The 17,593-nt window shown below is 38.3% G+C and overlaps 1 protein-coding gene across 1 annotated transcript; it reads right to left on the reverse strand.

Moving 5' to 3' along the window:
- Positions 1–412: 412 nt before the first annotated feature.
- On the reverse strand, positions 413–10,974 carry wnt7aa (wingless-type MMTV integration site family, member 7Aa). Its single transcript, XM_079844697.1, has 4 exons — positions 10,302–10,974; positions 8,987–9,213; positions 5,210–5,481; positions 413–2,675 (listed from the first exon to the last, which is right to left on the reverse strand). The coding sequence occupies exons 1-4, from the start codon at positions 10,370–10,372 to the stop codon at positions 2,196–2,198; spliced, it is 1,050 nt and encodes a 349-aa protein (XP_079700823.1). The 5' UTR covers positions 10,373–10,974; the 3' UTR covers positions 413–2,195.
- Positions 10,975–17,593: the final 6,619 nt, after the last annotated feature.

A 17,593-nucleotide genomic window follows, 5' to 3' on the forward strand; every position in this document is an offset into this window, starting at 1 on the left:
AGAGTAATCCATCACCCCTCTCCCCCCCTCTCTCGCTCTCTCTCTATCTGCCCATTGCTGAGACACCCTCCTCACTGCTACTCATCAATTAAAGCCATACACCAGCCCTACCATTAACATGCAAGTACTTTCGTTAGCTTCCTCCCTGCCCTGCGGTCATCCATGAAGAAAAAACTGTCAAAACCAAGTAGTCAACCATAACTTAACGGCAATGGATGTTTTGCCACTTGGTTACCACTTTACTAATTTGAGGGACTGTCAAGCTAGTGATGACTCTGTTTTGATAAGACACGGCTGAACGATTACGAGCAGGTAATTTAGTTTAAGTCAGGTTTATAAAAACTATGTTTATAAAGTTTTTAAAAATATGCCTTGCAAATGTTGTAACCCTCTTAGGAAAAAAAAAACTGGTGCAAGCCAAGGAAACATTTATTAACACTGTTCAAAACATAATGCACATTTTTTTTATCATTTATGATGACACAATCATGAAGTACAATCAATTTGGCAAAACATCTGTTAAAATCACTGATTTTGTAAAATAATTACATCAAGTCAGTCCTGTTTTTAGACACTTGACAAAGCGCCATGCTTAAATTCAGATGTTCTTTGGTAAAAACCCTCAGTCATGAATTTTTCTCAGTACCAGAGAGTTTTGTCCCAGGATTATTTCACTAGTTTCCCTTACTGATCCCACATCCAGGACCTCTGTCATGAAAATGCTACTTGAATGTTTGAACACCAGTGTGATGTCATCATTACGTACTTAGTTAACTACGCCGCTACGAGTGAAATTTCATTGAGACGTAGTTAACACAAATTGATCAAGCTCAAGCTGGTACCATGACACAATCACACCGTTTCTAGCTTATCTCTCTAATTTCTGTCCATCTAAAGAACATTGATAGTGGGTTTTTCCTTTACACAAAAATAAATAAAATACTCATATAAAAATAATCTCTTACAAAATATATGTCAACACAGGGACAATCTGTCTGAACAACCACATTTGCTCACAACGCACAAAATACTACTAGCATTAACTACCGTTGCAGAACAGAACAAAACTAGCAGCAAAAAGTGTCATATTACCTATAATATATAACATTAATAGAATTGGTTATCTGATCTCAACATTCCACATCAGTAGCAGGTGGGGCATCTGTATTGAGGCTGTTCCATTCCAAAGTGAATTAAGTACTGATTCTCTTTCTCTGCCAACGGAGCAAATATTAGCCAAAAGCGAGGGGAGCTTGTGGTCTCATTAGCATAAAGCTTTGTGTCAATTGAGGTCATAAAGTTTAAGTGTAAGTGGGTAGAATCTAGTTCCCATGTAAATACGCGTATTCCAATTTGAAGCCATTTGAATCACAAATGTTCTTGTGGAAGAATGACACTACTTGTTTATTCACTTCGGAAGGAATGAGCCTTCAAACATGATGCAAAATTCCAGTGTGTATTTGTACATAAGGGGTATATGTGCAAGGGTTGACACTGAAGGAGAGGGGAAAATGGAAGTACAAAGAATCACAATGATACATTAAAGACAGTAGAGTCTCCGCTTTCAGAGACTAGTAATTACACCTTGAGTGCAGCGCACTTGTTTTTGTATCGTGCATTGTCGTCGTTTCATCCCTAAGCTAAAGCACAGGTTGTACAGTGTAAAAGTTGGTCAGTTTATTTCTATGCAAAACACAATATCAAAACAGGAGAAGAGCTAAATCTAAGCTAGTAAACACAATGAGAAAAATCAGTAGTTTCCTTATTAAATAAATTAACATTAGCCATTTTCTCTAAATTAAAAGTTAAATATCATTGTTGAGTCCATGTACAGTTTTTTTTTTTTATGTTGTAAGATTTGTATGTCAATCCCTCAGGCCAAAAACGTTCCTCACAAATGCCTTCCGTACTCTCTACGGAGCAGAACATCCTCGATCACACCCCACATCTTTCTCACGGTCCACAGATCAAGCCTTTGCTGGCTACTTCGCTCTGTTGCTCAGTATTGGAACAGAAAGGTGTCTACTGGTACCAACACCGAAGCCTTCAGCAGAGCTCTGGAGCAAAGCCGCTCCGTCTAGACCCCACCAGACCCACGTTTTCCAGTGCAAATGACTCTTTCCTCTCAATACCTGGAATCCATAGCAGTGGTCATCCAGTCACAGGTGTGTATCAATACCCCAGCGATAAAGCTTTCACTTGCACGTGTACACTTCTGTCCGTTCACTGCAGGTGTTGCACTTGACGTAGCAACACCAAAGAAACTTGCAGTTGCACTGCCACACGCGTGAGTACTGGTGTGTGTTATATCCTCGGCCGCAGCACATGAGGTCGCAGCCATTGGCTTGCTGCGCAGTCTTGTTGCAGATCCTGCCCTGGGTCCCCATGCTACCCGTCACAGGATCTGCCTCGCAATAGTTGGGCGACTTCTCAATGTACACCAAATCCGTGTCCATGGGCTTCCGGTATGAGTAAGGCTTTTTAACCTTCAGAAAGGCAGGTCTCTTGTTCCGACTGGCTCGGACCGGTTCCACATGCACAGCGTGGTTATACTTCTCCTTGAGGATGTAACCCAGCTGCCGGAACTTTGGGAGAGTGGTCCAGCAAGTCTTGGTGGTGCAGGATCCAGATACCCCATGACATTTACACTCTAAACGCATGTTCTTTTCCAAGATCTAAGGTGGGAGGAAAAATAAACAAGTCAATACCTTTGGGATTACTTAGGCACCTAGATACCTTAGGAATCTTAGCCTAAGGTAATTATGAAAGTAGACTGTTTGATGACTCATTGTTGATTTAGTTAGTCTGACTGGTGACAAATTTGAAGTGTGCAATCATCCGTTACAAAAGATAGAATTACTGATGCTAAGCGGAGAATGTATGAGGAAGGAAAAGATCTTATTTACGAAAAAGGTATGTGGTAGTTTTGGTCATAAACCACGGTTTAGACATTTTGCATATATCCACATCATCTAATACAAGGCATATTCCAGAAAGCCGCAATCTGTATAGATTAACAATACAGTAGGGATTAGTGAAATCGCACTCTGTGGCATACAGTTGGGTATTTTAAAGCACATTTCTGGGAACAGGTTGAGACAAAGGTTGTTGTTTTTTTTTTTTTACATTCCGATTTGAAGAATGCAAGGATTGTTAAACTTGCAGTGCTAGACTACCTCATTCCTCTCGTTCTGTAGAGAGGGCCTGCAAAACACGGCTTGGGTTCACAGGCTCTCTGACTACTTGTAGGAAGCTGTTTCATTTGTGTACACAACACACTCCACAAATTGTTGCAAGGGGCAAACTATCAGAGGTTGTCTGTAGGAGTCTCTTGTCTTGTATAAGCAATAGAGCGGAATCTGCACAGGATATGATATAAACACTGACTGAACGATGATCGCAGAGTTCCTACAACAATCAGTCTGTGTGTAGTGTACACAGATAAAGCTCAGGAGTCAGGTTTCAGGTGCCTGTGTGCTTCCCCTTGTTATACCTACACGTCAAACCCCACAGGTAAAAACAAAACATTTTGAGCAGCAGTGTAACCGAGGGAGGCTGAGATCTTTTCCTGACCTCTAGTTATTTTTCATGTGAACAAATGCTAAACATTAATGCATTTCGCATACCCCAAAAATAAAACGCTGAGAAAAAAAAACCTAGGTTAGCTCAGAATAGATGAATGAATGGGCAAACGTAAGCAGAACTCAGTGAAGCAGAGTGCCTGTTTAGATATGAAAGATATCCGAGAGGTCTGATTGGCATCAGTGGATTGCCTGTTCGAGGCGGCATAATCTTTGGTGTGGTCGGTTAATGTGTCTTTTCTCTCTTGCTCTCTCTTCCTTTCACTCTTTTTCACGTTTGCTGTGGGTGTGAGAGGCTTTACCTCGCTTTTTAATTATTTTTTTTCTCTCTCTCAGACTTTCTGGAGTCTTTTTGGCAATTGTCTGCAATCTAGGATGCATATCGGGCTTAGTGTGTTCATGCTGCTGATTCCTGATAAACAGCAAGTCTCCGGAAAAGTTTACAAAGGAAAGATCCATGAATTTTAAGAGAGGCCACGCCCCTTGCATTTTCACTGAGGCACTGTATTGCAATCTATTAACCAATCAAAATAACGGGAGTGGCATGTTGATGTCAGGACCGTCCTTTCATTGAGCTCACAATGAATTTGTCAATGGACAAGCACAGGCCTGAATGTATTTGCTGTATAGAGAGTCCTGGTGCATGCGAGGCAACAGATACCATATTTTTATGATAAAACATTACAAAAGGTTACTGGTCAGGCTTAGGGGTTTAAAGCCCCCCCAAAAAAGCTCTGTCCAGAGTGCTGAAACATCACACTCTCCAGATTGGCACCGACTGATGATAAGCTTATGAAGGTCAGTCAAACTGCCTGGGCATACTGGGTATGCGTTTTGATGTTATATTTTCAATTACACATCAAATTCTCTTTTACTTATGTGGTTGTAAAATCCCCCCCGTTTCTTGAATGTCTTTCCAGCCTAACCTTAGCCCATTCTCTACTGAATCACATCTCTTTTACAATTTCTGAATCACTTAAAAGGCACAATTACAGCGAAACCAAAAATTATTCAGACACCAGATATAATGTTTTACTAGTGGGTGCAGGACACTATAGTTCATTTATGTTAGTTAGGATAGCTAAATAAAGTAAACTGTGACATTATACCCAAAATTTCTTCATACAGTGGACTACCAGTAAAATTGGTTAACAAAATTGGGACCAAATTTATTCAGACACTTTGACCTGACCAGGTTTTGCATTGCTTGGTAATTGGTTGACCTAAATTGGACTTAAATTTAACAGCTGATTGGTTGATTGCAATCCATTACATGCCTTTCTATCAAAGTTATCTGACATTATCAAGATTAATTTGTTCGACACAGTTTAACTCTGAGTTCTTGTCATATTTTATTACCATTTTCTAAACTATAACGAATAAACTGAGATAATGTGAGAAAATGTTGAAGGGGTCTGAATAGATTTTGGTTTGACTGTACAGTTTTGCCATAATCACAAATGGCTGGTCATGTACATGCCAAAACCGAAGTTGCCTTGCTATTACTAATCTACTACTCAGTCCAAATAAGAGCAAATTCAAGTAACATAGCTAGTAGGACTTACAAGAATGTTAACTAAACAATCTAGTAATGTTTTTATGCACGTCTTATAGATTGTGCCACGTACCTTGCGTCCCACTTCATTGTTATGGAGGTTCATGAGTGTCCTGGCATTCTGCTTGATCTCCCGTGCGTCTACGAACACCTTTGAGAAGCTCAGACCGTAGCGAATATCAGCCGAGCATCCTCCCCACTTCCAGCCCTCCTCCTGGTTGTAGAAGCCTTGCTTCTCCTTGTCACAGCCACAGCCGCTCAGCGTACCTTGCGTGCAGGCCGCAGTGATGGCATGGGCGACCCCGGCAGCGATGATGGCGTAGGTGAAGGCTGCCTCCTTACTGCCTGGAACCAAAAGAACATTCTATGTCAGTATTGCTGACAAGAAGATCCAGTTATAGGCAGTTTTAAACCCCCCTACATACCTGACATATCTTGACACTCATAGCAATAATGAAATGTGTTAGTCGAGTCAAGTGTAGTTCATTTATCACGCACACTTCACACACTGATTAACAGTATGGCCTTGGGAAGCTGGTGTGGAAGGCCTATAAAAAATGATCTAGAACCCAACATAGGCAAAACAAACATGGATCACAAACCTGTGATTACTCAACACACAAATAATTGTCCTTCAGTTGTCATAGAGAGGAAACAGAAAGACAAATAACTGTTTGCACAAAGATGAGCAAAGGAAGGAACGGTCCATCTCTTTAATAAGCACAAATGACAAGGGTTTATTTCAGAGACAATAGAATGGTAGAGATAGAGGGTATGTGTTTAGACTCTAGTCTGGCCACTGTCCCAGCTTCCGTCAGAACGAGGGATCCACCCTGTAGAGATGAACTCCTCAGGCACGCAGTGCCTCCCTGGCCAGAGCACTGCTATAATTGATTGCCACTGTTAAACAGGGCACTTCCAGGTTAACAGTGCATTTCATTTATAAGGACAAAGATAGGTCTGAAAATCCCGCAAAGAGTTATTTCAGGGACTTTTTACGTAAGGTGACATCAAGCAACAAAGAACTTTTAAGTGAGCTATTAACCAAATTCCAATTTTACAAATGGACACTTCTACTGTTTCTTTTTCTTCTTTCTCATTATTATTATTTTAATATTTTCTTTGTCACCGTTTTAATGCTGCCAACAAAGCACTGGAATACAATTGAAAGCTATGTAAGTCGCTTTGGATGAAAGTGTTCCTAAGTGGCTACATGGAAGATGCCTTCACCGTCGCTCAGTTATGTTAACATTCTCCGGAAATGTACATATCCTTTTCTGGATTAATGAGTCATCATGTATTGACTGTCCTAAGAATCATTTACACACCTGGAACCAAAGAAACGCTTAAAAAGTTAACCTCTTTAGGCCTCATAAAGAGTGATGTCATGAGTTATTGCAATTAATATCTTTGCTATCTTTTGATCATTTCACGGCAAGACGTGAAAAAAACTAAAACATGTCAGGCTGTTAACAGACCGGCTCAGCAATTCAGGAATTTTCACCTTCAAGCGATCAAGAAACTGCAGTGGTTTCCTGAAACTCACTAACATTGGTATGTGTTGACCTGCTGATGATAAACATCTTGGAACTCTGCCCATGCAATTTAACAAAGGCCAGTTTGGGGCATCAATTATGTGGAGATTTTTATGAGTTGTTTGGGCTTGTCGCCAGGGGAGAAGGGATGTATCCTGAGGAAAGGAAAATGAAGACTGCATTGACGCGAAATCTTAAAATTCTCATCAATACTAGAGTAGAATGCTCCGTGTCTTTGTATATCACTCGAGCTGTGTTTACTCAAATCAAGATATTCTGAACACAAACACAGCTGATAAGACACCCATAAAACATGTGTGTTATGACATGAGTGTCATTTATTTTCGAGAGAAATCTGAAGCAGTGGCATCGCATGATTCTCTGCGAGGCGTCTCTTGCCAAAACTGTAAATGCAAGAGGTTAATTTATAAACCTCATACAATGTACTTGTCTGGACTTGAGGCATTAATGCTGTTGGAGGAAAACTATTTTTTGAGCATACCAGAGGGTGGTTAAGTCAGAGAAGATTTAGGAGGGTTGCGCTCAAGCAACATAAAGTAACACAAGCACAAAGATGGTACGCCTTTCGCATATCTGTCCAACTGCTGATTTCCAGCAAGCTATATTTCAATCGCAACTTCATTCATATATACGATAAAAAGGTGAACGGGTCCACTGGTACTGGAGAAGGCAAAATGTGCACCTAAAAGAGGAATCTATGGCTGTGTGTGCCAAATGTGGACCTTGGTACCAGGCCCTGAAAATTATTGCACATTACTCAACAACTTTTCTTTTTTTTTGAGTACGCAAGCCCCTCCCCACAGGATTAACTACCTCTTTTCATCTCCTACCTTCTGCTACTATGAGCATGACTGGTCATACACCCACTGAAACCAATCATGTTTAAACGGTTGTCCGCTACATTTAATCCTCCCTATACTGACCATAGACAAAAAGAGTCTGGGTAAATAAAGCGGTTGGGTCGTTTCAGAAACGAAGACCACGGTTTGTCACTCTAGGTCAGCGTCAGCTCTGCAACGCTTAGATGAGAGGGCACACAACACAAGACCTAAAGCAGCTGTCCAAGCAGACAGCATTAAATAATATAATCAGCACCCACAACAAATCCAGGCTGCCATTCAAGTGTAAACGGCTGAGTGTGTGCAGCTCCAGAATGAGATGGAAAGAGAGGAAAACCTGTGCTTTTTTTTTTTTTTTCTGGAGGCGCTTGTCTTTGATGCAAAGGGATAAAATACAGCTTCACCTTCAGCGATAGATACAAGTCTCTACAGATCTAAGCTTTTCCCCTGGGCCTCAACCACACCATCGCAACACTGACTGGATCATAAGAGCGCGCAGCAAAAGGAAAGAGGAGAAATTTCATTCAATATTATCTTGGAGTTTATTTCCGATCTTCCACTGGGAAAACCAGGCAATAACGCAAACTCCTCTTTGCTAGCAGCCAGAGAGGGTCTGAAACTAAAGCAAAGTCCTTCACGCCACCATTCATCAAAGTGTCGTAGGCTCAATAGCACTGAAGGACCCCTTAACAGGCCAAAGTTTGCCTTAGGAAAATGGATAACATTACCCCGAGTGAAAAACGCGCTTAATTACTTTTGCTTTGTCTCTCTAAGGTGACATATTGTTACATTTCTTCACAATACTGTACTTTCTTTTGGTCCTACCATTCAAGCACTGTAACTTATACCCGTGGTAAAGTGAAAACCCTGACTGCCAAATCATTAAAATCTACAGATAAGACAGGACGACTAGAAAAAGAATTCTTTTGAGAGGGTGGACTGTTGAGAGGGCTATAAATCTAGCCGCGTTGGCACTTGCTCCATGAATGCAGCTGAAACCTACCTGACATTGTTACTGTGGCTTGTAAGACACTTAATGTTAGCATGACATCCAATGACAAATCATTTCAAATGAGATGTCAAAGTAAGGGGAAACAGGACACAATATAGTGTCATTCCAGGCTTGTCAGACCCAAGTCTATGTAAGATTTTACAAAGAAAACTTTATATTTGTAATAAAGTAAGAATGTTCTAGCAGGTGTATAAGACTGGAGTGTGATTTCACCACTATTATCAAAAAGACTGTCAAGACCCATCCTCACCCACACTTTTAGCCTAAAAGCGTCTTTATCTGGGCTTTGACACTCTCGAGGGCTTGAAAGAAAGTGATTTGGTCAAATAACATTCTTTGTGCTTTTCTTTTTTCACCTGCAAAAGGAGTCCGCTAGTTTAAAAATACCAACACTTCATTTCTGAATACTGTAACAATATAAATGTAATATTTTGGTAACATACCCACTTTCAACTCTTTTCCAAAGACAGTTCTTTCCCCGAGGGCCGAGCAGTTCCACCTTCCATTTTTGAATTGAAACTGACACTCATTGATTCCCATTTGCGCTCCTTCTCCAATGACAATGATAGCGTCAGGCCGGCTTTGACAGATAGTCCTTTGACGAGGGGCCAAACCAGGAATTTTGTTACAGATAATACTTGCTCCCAACGCAACCACGGAGGAAAAGCCCCTGCAAAGTTTAGAAATAAGGGTTTATATTTATACAGAAAAATATTCAATATTACAGTATACAGTTTTTCTGGAATCGTGGGCCATGACTAAAAGATAATTCACAGTATACATGGATGGTAATAAAACAGAGCACTTATTAACTTTGGGAGACAATTAAACTAAGATATGGATGTTTTTATTTATTATAACTCGTAGCATATTTATATTGTTCTATAGGGAAAAGAAGAGAGAACGTTTCATGGAACAAATATGGGACAATGATGTATGTTCGAGATAAATCTTTTTAAAATCTAGTTCCAAGTTCTTAGAAATGTCCTCTTTTTACTCATGTTGGTTTCATACATTTTGTACAAAAATCAAGTAATATCCATCAAGAAAAAATACTAAATTTCTTAGCACCTTGAAAACACAAGTCTTTATAATATTATATAATATATATATATATATATATATATATATATATATATATATATATATATATATATATATATATATATATATATATATATATATATATATATATATATATATATATATATAGGCCTATATGTAAAAAAAAAAAAAAAAAGAAGTCATAAATATGAAGTTTTCATAGGTTTACTCCATTAGACATGAACAAAACTTAATTTAATAAAAAGGTTAAAAAAATGTAATATAATGATCTTGAAACAATTAGGGTGTTCTAAAGGGGTCCTCTGTGTTTATTTTATTATTTTATTTTTATTTTTTCTCATGGCAACAACATAGTCTTAACTTTTGTTTAGGCCACTCTGACTTTTTTTCCAAATATTAATAAATCTTTTTTTTTTTTTATTAATAACTAAAAAAAATCCAGATAATAAATATAATTGAGATATTTCAGATACATATAACAACAACAAAAAAGGTTCCACTGTTCTTGTTTCTTTTCTCGCGATATATTCACACAACTTTATCAAATGCAAGCTTCACAATGGCAGTAAACCGACAATGTGCTCGCAATAATTAAATTATCATCAACATTATATGGATTTTTGCATAAAAGCGGAATTACTAAATAGTTTACAGGTTAAAATAGTTCAACAAATTCCATTTTACCCCACTTACCCAATCTTCAAATATATAATCCCCAAACAGAGGAAAATGTGAAAAATCCAGCGGCGTGTTTTCCTGCTCATGTTCAGCCTGTACTTAATCGACTGAGAAATAATAGTAGTCTCCTAATCGGTGGACAAGAGGTTTTATCACCAGCAAAGCAGGTCCTTGGAGGGATGCAGAACTCCGAGAGAACTTGACGTGAACACCTGAGCTGATATCCTTCGGGACGCGTGGAGATGAACGTTGTTCTGCATATGTACGACTTCTGAATCACTTTTACGCGTCTCTATTTACTAGAACAGACTGCCCGATCAAACATTCACTGCACCCTTTCCAGCAGATCCTTTATCTGTTAAATCTATCAGGGTGTTCTGGAGGAAATTAAACTTCCCGATATTCCTTTTATAGGTCTGTGCGCTCCTGAAGCCGAGTAGCAGGTTGATAACGCGACTAATGACTTCAAAACACACCGCAAGCACGCGCGTTCAACCAAACAACACAAGTATGCATTGAAGTAGGCTACGGTAGGTAAAAATCTGACTTAATAAGCGATAGATGTGTCACTTGTATTTATATCGCGCTATAATGACTAATCTGAGTAAAAAAGGAATATTCTCTATGCGCTTCTTGGCGAAGATCATATCGCAGTAACTCCAGCTTCTTAAACAGAGCTTTTATCTATTTTCCTGCACCCGTTTGCTCCTCCCATGAGAAAAGAAAACTTGTTCGACTTTAGATTTCCCCCTCACCCACCTCAAGCCCTTAATTGCGAGGTGAGAGATGTGTTCATCTATCCACCTTCCAAAAAACAAAAACAAAAAAGTACTCGGTGGCCAAGAACATTAGGCTACAACATATTAAAATAGACTTTTAAGCTAGTTCAAACTTTGTTCTTTAAAGAAAGGTTCTTTCATTTCAAATCAATAAATAACAATAGGTGCAAAGTTAGATGAAATGTTCATAAGAGATGATGCTCATATAGACGAACTTGGTCATTCCAAGAAAAGGGTCCTTATGAACATTTGTGTAAGCGGTGACTAAATGCATATTGCCTTTCCACATCAACAAATCCCGTTATTAGGCTACCACCATAATCTATTTAAAATAACACTATTTTTGATGGGTTGGACAACTGATTTCATATTGAAAATTTGATATTTTTAGATATGCAGCATTAGGCTACATTCTCTAATAGCATAAGGTTAGCAGTGGCTAAATGAACTCTCGACCCATTACGCAAGGCTCTATCCCAACATATAAACAAGTTTAGCTTGAGAAGGCCCAGTGCAATTTATAAATACATCGAGAGTTTGTCTGACACGCATTTTGTGGAATGCCCCGGAAAACACAAATCAAAGTGCTTGATTATCTGTGCAGATGATGCGTGTCTATTTTATTGGAGTTTAACATTAAAATTCATATTACTTGTCAATTACATCTATGGAGTGTTGATGTTTGAGAAAAACTTGGGTCAATAATATGACGCACAAAACCCCATCAGACCCATTATTAAGCAGTTCATTATTTCACATGAATTATCTGCTACCGGAACATTTTCCAAAGATTTCCCCATGAAGAGATTAAATGTAAGTCTCTAGCTCAAACGACGATTTAAATATCGCTAGTTGCTAAGCAACCATCCATCCCAAAAATCATCCACAGTGCAATTGCCTACAGATCCTTCAGGCAGAGTTTGGTGCATTTACACCATATAGATATAAAACTATAGTGGCATCAGAGGCAAAAGAAGCAATAGAAATCCAGCACATGCTGGATTACAAATGAAAGACTCCCTGTTGATCATTCGGGGACAGAGCATCCATCATCCTGCTAGATTCAGCCATGTGCTCAATATATAGACAATACAAGAGCGCCATCTCCAGGATGAATTATGATGCTGCTGTGACGACAAGAACGACTTCATTTATCATACACACGTTTCTATTAATCAAGGATTATATCCTTCACTCTTAACCTGAAAATGTATTTTTTTTTTTGTCTGTTAAAAATAGGCATTAGATAAATAGTTTTAATCAATGACAAACAATAATAAGACAAATGATACATTTGCAAATACTTTTATTGCATTTGTAAAATAAAAGTTGCATTAGAAACAAGGAAAATGTTTTGATTAAATAAAAACATAATTAGATGTTAATTTTGGTGTGTATTTCTGCCCCTCAGGGAAGGCAATAGATTGTATAGTTATCTTCTACACAGGATAAAATCACTACCCTACAACTATACAATCTACTACCTCACACTGTGCAAGCAAGCATCACCATCCAAGTAACGCAGCAAAACTATTACCATTACACACAAATTATATTTTTTTAACAATAAAAACACATATCGCGTACCGACACATACCGCGACAATGCCATCATTGATATTAAACATCCAGAAAACTCCTTAGGTAGCTCTGTTTTCACTTTGAGAAAGACAGTAGGCTGTATAGTTATCTCCCAGTGTGGGTGTGACCCTAAAACTATACAACCTACTACCTCATCCCACAGCGCACGTCGCCTTCTTTCCACCTGCAAATTAAGTAATGCAAATGGATAGTGACGCAACTAAACTGGTGTTTTCCGAAGTCCTTTTTGCCCGCCATGTTAGGATTCTCGTCTCGGCATCTACCACATTTCCAAACGCATGTCATTCTGTGGACAGGAAAAAGGTTAGTGAATTAAGGTTAATCAATCTGTTTAAAATGGTTTAAAACTCAAAATAGTCCTTGCTCTCGTCGCACATTAAAAGAACGCATTACGAAAATAAGACCCCAACCAGGCATCTGTAGGACTACAAAATGCTCCCTCGAACTGCAGACACCACGGGTACTGCAGCAAAATGGAGGGGCTGGCCAAGTTACTGGCACCCTCTCGGCACCGGGAAGCCATGTTGACATTGTGTGTGACTTGGCTACGTACTAACATCTCAGTCAAGATTAAATGCCGCCACATTCAGACTTGGGCCCAGTTTGGCTCTGGGATAGATGTCGTCAGTAACAGCAGGCAAGCAAGAGAGAACCAAAGCACTCAAAGCCTCGTCTTGTTTTCAGCCATCTTGCTGGTAGCTTGTAGGTGCGCATCATTCTAAATGCAATTTTGTCTTTTTCCTTCAAAAAGCATTTGGATCATTTTTCATAAAGCAATGCATTGAGTTTATAAATTGTGTTATTAACTATGATATGCATGCACATATCACAAGCGAACCGTAACTACTAATATATAATAAAATATTAGTCACAACACTAATGAATCATTTCCTTGTTGTTTTGGAATTGACTGCTGGTATGATTTGTTACCCAATTGAGTAATTTCTTCACAAACTGGATAACATATTGCATTACCATGTTCGCATGCGGTTAGTAAGGAAAACTCGATAGAAAGTTAGAATATTGATATTTATTGGCAATATAATATTCTATATATTGTACCATGGAGCTGCAGATTTAGCTTCCTGCTGAAGCTCAAACGTGCTGCATAAAAATTAGATGAACCTCATTGGTTCGTGCGGAGGCTCAAGCGTCCTGCGTGACACATGAGAATGAACCTCATTGGTTCTTGCAGAAGCTCAAGCGTGCTGTGTAACACGAGAATGAACCTCATTGGTTCTTGCGGAGGCTCAAGCGTCCTGCGTGACACATGAGAATGAACCTCATTGGTTCTCAGGCGTCAAGCAAGCATGCTTGAGCTTCTATTTACCATAACTAATGTTTGTGTTGATGAACGTTTATATTTGAATAAAAGCCTAAATTAAATCCTTTCATCATAAAAAGTAGGGATGCACCGGTTGACCGGCCAAAAATCAGAACCGGTTTTCTTTGTATTTTTCTGCCGATTTTTCCGGAAGTGCGCCCGCGTGCACATACGCCTATATTGCAATCATTCGCTAACATGTCACTTGTGTGTTACAAATGGAAACTGGAGAACTGAGGGAAGAGACGAGATACGCTGAAGGGCCAATTTAGCCTGTTAAATACCAAATAAACATCTTGTTAATGTATACTTTTATTCTTTGTGTAAAAAAAGACAAATCGGAAATCGGTAACGGACAGTTTTCCTGAAAAAAAAAATCTGTATCGGAATCGGCCATGTAAAATCATGTTCGGTGCATCACTAATAAAAAGCAATCATATCTTCAGAAAATTTGGATTAAACTGCTCAATTTATATGGATCAGTTTTATGATCACTTTATGAACTTTTTGAAGCATCAAAGTGGTAGTGGACTGTCAATGGAGGGACAGAAATCTCTCAAGATTTCATTAAATTATGAATTTGTGTTTTGAAAATGAACTAGTCTTACGGGTTTGGAAGGACATGAGGGTAATTGATGAGATCTCATTTTTAAGTGAACTAACCCTTTAACTCCACTTAGCAAAAAAGTGAATTATTTAATACATTATTTAAACGGAATAATATTTGTAGTCTCTATGAAGCTAATTTGCAGTCGAAATGTCACTGTTGCACAAGCTGCCTGTCAAATCGACTTACTCTAGAAATCACACCTCACGTCTTGCACAATGTCTGTACGTAACTGACACAAACTTGGTTTAGTGCTGAACAAGTCCAAATATCTGTAACTTTAAGTAAACTACATAGCTTGCTGGTCTATAGCTCACCGCTCATCAATGTGAGATTCCTTATCCACATTCCGCATGTATTAGGATTAAAGACTCTGCCAACACGTTATTTCACACAGAGACTGTTTGAAGACAGTCGCTCATATCAATTATTTTCTATTATAATGGTGGACTCAGTCTCTTATTTTGTCCTCTCAAACTCTTTGTAGGTTACTCAAATTTCCCTCGCTTGATTCATAAAAAATGGCGGTCTCCAGTGGCTAGCCTGCTAATAGATCTATCCTCCAAATATAACGACCCATGGAACAAGTAACAGTTAGAAACTCCACGGCATTTCTGACACACACGACACTATAAAATTCTTCAGAGCACCGCATGTGAAATATGTCAGCTCTATTCAAATAGCATGCTAGGATAAGAGACTAGCCAGTAAGCCAGTTAACACATCGCTCTTAAATAATGTAAGTTAGCAAGTAATGAAAACTTATTATAAAGTTTATCGGACGTAAGAAAAAAATATAGATACTCGCGATAAAACCGACACGGTTCCCTTGATAACAAGAGAGGACTGTTTTTAACACACAAACGCTCTGTCATACCTTCAGTGTGTCCTCAATGGAAGCTGAAGGCTAGTCGGCTAATAGCTAGCGATGAACACCCGCGGTCAGCGTCTGTGCTGAAACTCCAGGACCCGGATGAACGCGTAGCCGACTGGTGGACCTTCCTCTTTTTTAAGATTTTAAAGACAAGGGCACCCGATACAGTGTTTTGCATACATACATACATACATACATAACATAATTTATATATATTTACATACAATTGAAAATATGTATTTGTTTATTTATCGACTCAATGCACGATTGCCTTTGCATATAGCCTCAGTGGCTACTGCAACTTCCGGTGCATAGCAGTGTATTGAAATTGTGAGAAAATTAAGCGCAACATTTTACCTAAAGGAAAAGTCACATCAGGACAAAGCGATAGCCTACTGGCACAATCCAACTTAATGCAAAACACAGGAAAAGGGGTGTCCACTGGGTCAGTAGCCTATAAAAGGAAATTTTTGTACCTTTTTTACTCATAAAAGGTGTATATTAGTACCTTAGAGTGGTAGCCGTAGGTTTTGTGGTTGAAAAAAACAACAACAAAAAAAACGGTTGTACCCCTAAAGGTACAAGTTTGGCACCTTTTTCTCTGTATGAAGGTATTTAAAGCTTCTGGAACTCATTACTAACATGTTATGAGTTAATATAATACTAAATGTAAAAGAAAGCTTGCTACTACCACACAAAATAGAATAGAATATAATCGAAGAAACAGGTAGGCAGTTGGCGTGCATATCCATTGATGTAAATAAAAAAATCCAATAATTTGCTATTTTTCCAAGTGAAGTTGATGTATTTACCAACCACCAGGTGGGGCTGTTGATATACATACCGGTATACAGAGTCTTTCTTGAAGAAGGAAGCTTCTCATGATGAAAGTAAATCACTCCTTTTTAAACACTGGTTTCACAGAAAATGCTTAACCCTAGTCCCAGACTAAAATGCGTTTTTGAGCTGTTTTAACTAAAAGCATCTTGCATTGACATATATTAAAATATGTCAGTGCCTTTGTTTTGTCTCAAGAATACACCAATGTTTTTTAATGTTTATAAAGTCTACTTAAATGTCCTAATTGAACTAAGGTCTAATCCTGGCTGAATCAAATCCCTGTCCAAACCAGGCGAATATCTATACTCATCAGCGGACTTAAAAAACACCAACTGTGGATTTAACGAGTCAGGAACACACTGAATTGTACTAAACAGTCATTAAATAAAGTAGCAAACGAAACAATATATTTATAATATAGTGCCTTTTTAAGCAAATTGGATCCAGGAGAACAAGAGTGTGCTACATTCCATGTCAACTCAACCAGAGGTCCTTGGATAATTTTTATTTTATTTTATTTTTTAATTCTGGTGAAAGAAATACATAGAATTCTGATGAAAGAAATACATAAATGAAGAAGAAAGCTAAAATATTAAATGAGTAATGCAATATTTTGTAAAGGGGCCAAATTACAGCAGGGTAAAATGACTTTGGAAAGATGGCAGCATCATTATTTTATTTTTACACAGAGAATGGTAGGTCTATTTATAAAATATGTTGACTTTACCAATCTTTGTTGCATTATATGCCAATGGTGACCGTTCAAAAATGAGAAAAGGCACTTTTCTTTTGCCCGAAGTTTGCATGCCTGTAACTCAAGAAGTATTAAAGATACTTGATATGCTTTTTGATTCTGGTAGTTAACAAACTTTTCATTTGGTATCTTTATTGCCCAATATGGTTAATTTCAAGAGATATGGGGATTTCAAAGTTAAAAATGTTACACATTTTCAGTGGTCAAAAACCAAATGTGGGTCACTTTGTATACAGCTGATACATTTGATTTTAAAGAGGAATATCTGCAGAGCAAATAAGGTTGAAAGCAGAAGTGTATTTTTTTTTCTATCAACACAATTGCATATAACATACCTGGCTGAGTGCCATAAATATTGTTTTTCCAAAGTTTGCATGTCTGTAACTCAAAAAGCATTAAAGATATTCTCATTCTTAATGCACATTTCTTTTGTGATCTTCATTTTTAATGCAGCTTCATGTACGAATTGTTGAATTTTACCCATTTTCCATAATCGAAAACCAAATGTGGTTTTCAAACAGCTAATAC

Source organism: Gobio gobio, assembly GCF_949357685.1.
Source record: "Gobio gobio genome assembly, chromosome: 19".
Classification (NCBI taxonomy): Eukaryota; Metazoa; Chordata; class Actinopteri; order Cypriniformes; family Gobionidae; genus Gobio; species Gobio gobio.

Coding starts and splice junctions, on each gene's coding strand:
- wnt7aa (XM_079844697.1), bottom strand. CDS start 10,372: ATGAGCAGGAAAACACGCCGCTGGATTTTTCACATTTTCCTCTGTTTG. Junction 9,214..10,301: donor ATTATATATTTGAAGATTGG/GTAAGTGGGGTA, acceptor TAAACTTTGCAG/GGGCTTTTCCTCCGTGGTTG. Junction 2,676..5,209: donor ACAATGAAGTGGGACGCAAG/GTACGTGGCACA, acceptor CTCCCACCTTAG/ATCTTGGAAAAGAACATGCG.